Raw genomic sequence first — 8,221 nt, 5'->3', positions numbered from 1 at the left:
GTGAGATCTGTTTGAAAAGGGGCCGTATCAAACGATCTATTCCTGCATTCACTGGCAAAGTAAAGAGAGAGCACACATGTACAAAAGCCCTCTGCATGAAGTTGTATTTACATACATGGGCACGGTATGCAATGCATGAGAAAACATCCATCTCTCCCAACACCATCGCCTGACTTCAACCCTCCCAACCCTCTGCCAGCGTTTCACGCTGATCTAATTGTTTTGACTGAACGCCGACCAGCCCCCATTAGCATGCCTGTCAGGTTCCTCTCCTCTTTTTTCATCCGTTCTTTTTTCTCTCTTTTTTTATCGCCCTGCTCCCCCTAATCAGTCCCTAGCTGGCAGTGCTTTGCATGGCGGGTGAGGAGAGAGAGAGAGTGTGTGTGTGTGTGTGTGTGTGTGTGTGTGTGTGTGTGTGTGTGTGTGTGTGTGTGTGTGTGTGTGTGTGTGTGAAGAGGAGTGAAGCGTGTGTTCAGGGAAGGGAGGTGTTTCCTTTCCGCATCTGCTGCCTAATCGACCTCAACACACCACTTCCGCCTCTCCGGGAGAGAGAGAGATATAGAGGGAGGGAGAGAGAGAGATAAAGAGGGAGGGAGAGAGAGAGAGAGATTGAGAGGGAGGGAGAGAGAGAGAGAGAGAGAGAGATTGAGAGGGAGGGAGAGAGAGAGATTGAGAGGGAGGGAGAGAGAGAGATTGAGAGGGAGGGAGAGAGAGAGATAAAGAGGGAGGGAGAGCGAGAAATTGAGAGGGAGGGAGGGAGAGAGAGATTGAGAGAGTGAAGCGGGAGAAGGAAGAGAAAAAGAGGGGAGAGAGAGAAAGGAAAAGAGAGAGAGTATGGGTGGAAAGAGAGAGAAGCGAGATGGAGAGAAAGAGGGAGAGAGAGAGAGAGAGAGAGAGAGAGAGAGAGAGAGAGAGAGAGAGAGAGAAAGAGACAGAGTGGAAGGAGGAAGAGAGAGCTGTGTCAGGTTACTGAACTAATTGTCTCGCTGATGTAATGCCACAGCATGTGCAGGTATTCCATCTGCTCCAGCTGGGGGGATGCACCTGACACACACACACACACACACACACACACACACACACACACACACACACACACACACACACACACACACACACACACACACACACACACACACACACACACACACACACACACGCCCCCAGCACACATCAAGACAGTCAACAAAAATCTGACACACAAACACCCACACACCACTCATACATGAATATGCGTACACATTACAGACCCAGCACCCTCACAACACACCCCTCCCACCTCTTCCCCACTTCTCAGTCTCACACTCCTACCAGTGCATTCATGTCAACACACCCCTGGCATTCACTTGTATACATGCAGTACTAAAATGGAACATTCAAAAGCTTTGACATTGGAGAGCTATTTGACCATTTTTCACAGAGAGGTGGAATGAGGATATGATGGTGTCATGTCCTTGGAAGGGCAGGAGAAAAGACAAATACCATGTCACGCCCTCTAAAGCTGCAAAAAGCTAAATGGACACCTTCACCCCTCCTGGCTATCAGGTTTCAATGGCCCCTCCTAAAAAATATAATACTTTATAATTCTCCCTAAAAGAATGGTGGGCAATTGCTATATTTTGGGGCGGCAGGTAGCTTACTGGTTAGAGTGTTGGGCCAGTAACCGAAAGGTTGCTAGATCGAATCCCTGAGCTGACAGGGTAAAAATCTGTTTTTCTGCCCCTGAACAAGGCAGTTAACCCACTATTCATATGCTGTCATTGTAAATAAGAATTTGTTCTTAATTGACTTGCCTAACTAAATAAAGTTTCAATAAAAAAAATATCAAAAATAGTTGTAGCAATTAAACTGACTTGACATCACATAAAAGAGAAGCATGTTAATAAATTAAAATAAAGTGTTCACATTTAAATAAATGTTAATGGAACGTGTGTCGCATTACAACATAACGTCTGAATGGCTATTCAAGAGACTGCTGCAAGTGAAAAGAAAGTGCCGCTTCAGTGGCAGGGCTGAGTACCTTCTAGCCTAGCTCCCTGCCTGGGTAAGACCTGAGACCTTCTAGCCTAGTTCCCTGCCTGGGTAAGACCTGAGACCTTCTAGCCTAGTTCCCTGCCTGGGTAAGACCTGAGACCTTCTAGCCTAGCTCCCTGCCTGGGTAAGACCTGAGACCTTCTAGCCTAGTTCCCTGCCTGGGTAAGACCTGAGACCTTCTAGCCTAGCTCCCTGCCTGGGTAAGACCTGAGACCTTCTAGCCTAGTTCCTGCTGGTAAAATAGTAGCTCCCTGCCTGGGTAAGACCTGAGATCTTCTAGCCTAGTTCCCTGCCTGGGTAAGACCTGAGATCTTCTAGCCTAGCTCCCTGCCTGGGTAAGACTTGAGACCTTCTAGCCTAGTTCCCTGCCTGGGTAAGACCTGAGATCTTCTAGCCTAGCTCCCTGCCTGGGTAAGACCTGAGATCTTCTAGCCTAGCTCCCTGCCTGGGTAGACGACCTGAAGATACCTTCTAGCCTAGCTCCCTGCCTGGGTAAGACCTGAGATCTTCTAGCCTAGCTCCCTGCCTGGGTAAGACTTGAGACCTTCTAGCCTAGCTCCCTGCCTGGGTAAGACCTGAGTTATTGAAATAAAACAGGTCCACAAAAGAGGACCAGCATGTTGTTAAATTAAGCACGTCCATCACAATATAGTCATATCATGGGTCAGTGTTTGATAGAGCCATAATGTAATGGTCTATGTGGTCCCATTGGCCACCATTATGCTACTGTATTATGCTGGTGTGGTTGCAGGCGCAGGAGTTCCCATGAAAGAGGACACGCCAGCCTTTTCACCAGGCTTGGCCATTGAAAGCGATCTAACGTACGGAAGGCCTTGGAACACAAGGACCCGGACGGATCACGTATCGCCACAAGGAACAATGACACGTTAGATGCCCCCGGTCACCCCCCTGCAGAATACAATAGGATTGAGAATGTCATTGAAGAAAGGCCTGAGTTCAAGTACATTAGGGGAATAGAGGTGGAGCCTCATCGGAAGGACGAAAGGGCCAATGCTAACGGCTGAAGCAGTTATTAAACCACTGGCTTTGGGTTTAGCTGGGATTTGTATAGGATATCTCACTGAGTTGTGCTTGGCTCCAGTCATCTCTCCTAATGGCACACAGGTGAGAGCTGGGCCTGAGGACAGTAGCTAGGTTGATAGGGGCTCTTTGTCCCCCGGAGTACGGACACACTATCTGGCAATAACAAGAAACAAAAGGCCCTTGTGAGGCCAATCACACACACACACACACACACACACACACACACACACACACACACACACACACACACACACACACACACACACACACACACACACACACACACACACACACACACACACACACACACACACACACACACACACACACACAACACACACATACACACACAAAGACACACACACACACACACACACATGTCATGCATACCAATTGACCAGTTTGTCTTATGAATACTTAGATACTTAGTAGTGGATAACTCTTCACAGCTTTCAATAACTCACTATAAACTGAGGAGGTGAATTACCGTATGACACTAGCCAGGATGCAATATCATATCAGGGTGGTAACGCTTTGTGACTGACCATAACTTCTGGTTGCTATGGACCTTGAGGCCAGGCTTGATCAACCTGTTTCACAGCAGACAGAATGATAGACGAGAACTCAGTGTTCAGAAACAACTCGTACACTTCCCCATGTAGACGGTGACGCCACCATTATGTCAATATTTGCAATGTACCTGTACACTTATACTCAGGGCAGCTTGTTTAGCGTGATGGAGAAACCCTTTAAAGTGGGCGGTGGCAGTGACGATCAGTTTACTGAAAACAATCAGCTGTTTGAGAACTGAGTTGTGACGCTGGTCCTTGGGCACAAGTCAAGAAAACAGAAAGTGGTGATAGGCAACGAGTGCCTGTGTTTCAGGTAAACAGTGGATGTGCTGACAGGACAAGGAGTGTCCTACATCACACTCTGTTCACTACTTTTGACCAGATCCTTATAGGCGCTGGTCAAAATTAGTCCACTATAGAGTGAATAGGATGTCTCTGTGTTTCAGGTCAACAGTAGGTGTGCTGATAGGTTAAGTGTGTCCCATTCAGCACGTCATTATAGTACAAAAGAGTTTAAATGGCTTTTTTGCTTGGTTAGATGGGAGATTGACGGTATTGTTTAATTGTGTAAACTAATGCCCCTAATTGACATTAGCAAGAGTCTGGGTGACCATTGTTCCCTTTTTGAGGAAACCTACAGAACTAGTGGCACAAGAATCTCTACATAGTAAACCTCTTATTTTCTGTAAGGCAGCCAGTGACTACTTGGCTGTTTGGCATTTATTAGGATGACTCATGTACTGGAGGCAGCTCTGCAGGGTAATCACTAGCTGGCACAGCCACAAAGTCGTAAAATTGTATTTTAAACCTACCCCTAACCACACTGCTAACGTTATGATTAACCCTAACCTTAAAATACGTTTTTAAAAATGTCAAGAATTTTTACAATATATAGTCAATTTTTCAGCCCTGCCTCTAGGACAAGATTCATCCCAATAAACGTCAACCTGCGCCTGAAGGTCTACATTCCAAGAGCGTGACAACACCTGATATAATGCAGTAGAGGAAGGACAGGTGAGGTGAGTTTTTGCTGATGAGACACACTGACTGTCTGGGAAAAGTGAGAGAGGCTAAAAGGACACTGCTTACCTGCAAAATGACAAACGAAAAAGAACCCTGACCTTAACCCTGACCTTAACCCATAACCCTGACCTTAACCCTGACCTTAACCCATAACCCTGACCTTAACCCATAACCCTGACCTTAACCCTGACCTTAACCCATAACCCTGACCTTAACCCATAACCCTGACCTTAACCCTGACCTTAACCCATAACCCTGACTTAACCCTGACCTTAACCCATAACCCTGACCTTAACCCTGACCTTAACCCATAACCCTGACCTTAACCCATAACCCTGACCTTAACCCTGACCTTAACCCATAACCCTGACCTTAACCCTGACCTTAACCCATAACCCTGACCTTAACCCATAACCCTGACCTTAACCCTGACCTTAACCCATAACCCTGACCTTAACCCATAACCCTGACCTTAACCCTGACCTTAACCTAATTTGAACCAATTCTGAAATAAAATATTGGTTTGCAGGTCAGGAGTGTATCTGTATAGCCTTTTTCGGGAAAAGCTATGTCAGTCATTATGACGACCAGTAATGATACTTTAGTTCAATTTTGAACCCAAATTGTGTTAAAATAAAAACAATCTTATGATAAATGTATGAGAATTTGACTTTAGAGAAAGTCAAGGCTGACCATGCCGTGATAGCCACCTAGACATTGTTCAGGCTGTAGTAGCACAGTAGTAACACTGGTGTTGACACGTGTCCATATATCTGGATGTTCACACTTCCCCTTTAAAATTCCAGAGACCAAACACTGGTTTAATAATTAAATGCTTCAGTCAGTGATAGAAGCCCTGTTTTAGTTCACTCATAATAGGTTGACTTATCTGGTTTAATACTGGGCCTGTAGCTACAGTATAGCCCCTCCTCCGTGCTGTAAGGCTACTGTGGCTCGGTTGGAGCACGGTTTGCATACGTGACCTCATCCCTGCGGGAATAGCTTGGTGCTCCCTCAGTCACATAACAACACAACAGGTGCTCGGCAGAAGCATCCATAGCTACAGTGCCCTTCGTCTATCTGGCTTTCACCCTCGAGTAACACGTGGTCCTCTGGAATCTATGACACTACGGTTGATTTGCTGAACTTCTATAAATACTTCCCTGTTGAAAGTCAACAGACATGCTGTTGACGTCTTACTGATATTCTATTGATAGTTTGTTGAGTATCCATCTACAGATGGAATATCCAAGTAAACTGTCACCTTTTCTTTTACAAAGCACTTAGGCGCAGAACTTACTATCGATCAAGTCAACAGGAAGCTATGAGATGTTAAAACCTGAGCTATAGCTAACCTAGTTGCCATAGTTATGACCTCAGGGGATCCAATTACCTTTAAGTTTGGCACTGTACTCCGTTTTGTCCGACTGACTCCTCCGCACCAGTGTCCCAAGGTTGATGTCACCTTTAATGTCGGCAGCGGTGTCATCGTTGGCCACCACGATGGTGTCCGTCTTCCTCCTCTCCAAGTGCATGTAGCGCAGGAAATTAGGCCTGGTTCTCCTCTTGATCACTTTCTCTTTTTCCTTCTCTTTCTCACTGCCGTTGTTGGCCTCCTTGTTGGGATCCATGTCGACCAAGAAGCCCTCTTCTTCTCCCCCCGTGCTCTCTGTCCAGCCAGGGAGAAAGAGAGAGGGAGAGAGGGACGGATGAAGAGAGAGCCTGAGAAGTGCAACAGGTGTACTGTAGTGCACTACTGCCAACGCCACACAGGTACTGTGGCCCCTCCCTCTCCAAGGCACCTGCCCTGCCGTACCTGTCACAGGAGAGCTCTGCGGCCCCTCCCTCTCCCAGGTACCTGCCTTGCCGTACCTGTCAGAGGAGAGCTCTGTGGCCCCTCCCTCTCCCAGGCTATTACCCTGCCATACCTGTCACAGGAGAGCTCTGTGGCCCCTCCCCCTCCCAGGCTCCTGCCTGCCATACCTGTCACAGGAGATCTCTGTGGTCATGCCCCCTCGACTGCTGTACTTCATGGCCCTGCCCCCTCCACTGCTGTGCAATGCAACGTCCCCGGGAACACCTGCATCTCTAGAGAGAGAGATAGAGGGATAAGAAGGGAGCAGTGGAGGAGAGAGGGACTATGACCACTACACTAACAAATGTACTATTTTGGTTTTACTAAAGAGAAGGGTCTCAAGGGACAACATGCAAAGCAAAACAATGCATGGAAAACTCTTGGTATTACATTGGTTACAGTATGCGTCAAGACAATGAGCCAGCATTTGTACATTTTATTTGTAATGTAAATGATGGTTATTGTTTTTTTTCCATTTGAAGAACCTGGGGTCTATATCTAAAGGTGTTTACTATTCAGAATACACACAACAAAAATACATCAAATATATAACCAATAGATAACCTTTATTTCTGAGAGCTCAAGGAATCCCACATCCATGTTCATGAGATCATTATTTCCCACCAACTGTAAAATTAGATGCATGAATTCAACAAGTGGGTTGCTGTGGGAAAAAAGTCTGTTCAAATGTCAAATAAGTGACTCATTGCAGCAGATGCTGCACTTTAGGCAGATAAATATTGAAGGATAAAAACAGAATGCACAGAATCCACATGTTCACAAACATACAGCATATTCTTCATAATAGAGAAATGTTGACGATAACACTTAAAGTTTGTCCAGGAGGGCTACAAGCTATAACTAGGGCCCAGAGGTTTTCCTGGTGATTTCACTTGGTCAGGGGAAAGAAACCTGGTCCTAATCATACTGTATATTAACAATGATGAAAAGTTGTCGGAAAAAGTTACTTGCTTACCTTTATAGGTCAAATCTCTTCTAAACTACAGCAAAGTAAATAGGGGATTAAAACGAGAGCACAAAGCACCAGGTCAAAGTGCACAGTGAGGAGGGAGGAGGGTTTTAAAGTGTGTATACCCATCTGCGTACAGCATTTGACCTGTGTTGACCATTCCTAATCGGCTGGGCTAGCCAATACGTTAGCTTATGTAGTTAAGACAAGCTACAGCAAACATTGAAAGCGATCAACAGTCACGAAGCACTGACTGCGCTTGAGAGAAAGAGAGAGGGGCATAATAGTGTAGTTTAAACATCATGTACTCTATACAGTATGTCCAGTAAATGAATGGGCCAATTTCAAAAACAAATGTTATTGAACCTACAAATGATTTGATCACAGTAACACGATAATACACACGGTTCTCACTCTGCTGATAAAACTGCCATACAAAAGTTTCAAGTTTCAATGTCACATGCACAAGTACAGTGAAGTGCCATTCTTGCAAACTCAAAACCCAACAACGCAACAATGCATTATCTGTCATACTTCAGCCAGATCTGGTTCAACAGGTATGTTGGCCATACAACAATAAGCTACTACAATGTTTTCTAGACAGGTCGTGCATTCCATGGTGAGAGGACAATGAATGGAGGCATCATTTCCCTCCCCACTGAAGCACAGGGCAATAAAGGCTCATATTGTGTTTCCAGCTCACTGTGTAGCGTGTTGTAAGAC

General features: G+C 45.7%; 1 protein-coding gene across 1 annotated transcript in view; it reads right to left on the bottom strand.

The window, feature by feature from the left end:
• Positions 1-7,604, bottom strand: part of LOC106602290 (rho guanine nucleotide exchange factor 38-like) — a 19,468-nt gene extending 11,864 nt beyond the window's left edge. Inside the window, 4 exon segments of the mRNA XM_045716462.1 lie at positions 6,067-6,342; positions 6,657-6,761; positions 7,093-7,155; positions 7,505-7,604. Of these exon segments, the coding sequence (XP_045572418.1) occupies positions 6,067-6,304 (238 nt within the window). The 5' untranslated portion in view covers positions 6,305-6,342; positions 6,657-6,761; positions 7,093-7,155; positions 7,505-7,604.
• Between the last annotated feature and the right edge of the window lie 617 nt (positions 7,605-8,221).

The sequence above is a fragment of the Salmo salar genome, chromosome ssa04, assembly GCF_905237065.1.
Source record: "Salmo salar chromosome ssa04, Ssal_v3.1, whole genome shotgun sequence".
In the NCBI taxonomy this organism is placed as follows: Eukaryota; Metazoa; Chordata; class Actinopteri; order Salmoniformes; family Salmonidae; genus Salmo; species Salmo salar.
Note: the sequence above shows the minus strand (reverse complement) of the source record. Positions and strands in the feature narration are given on the sequence as shown.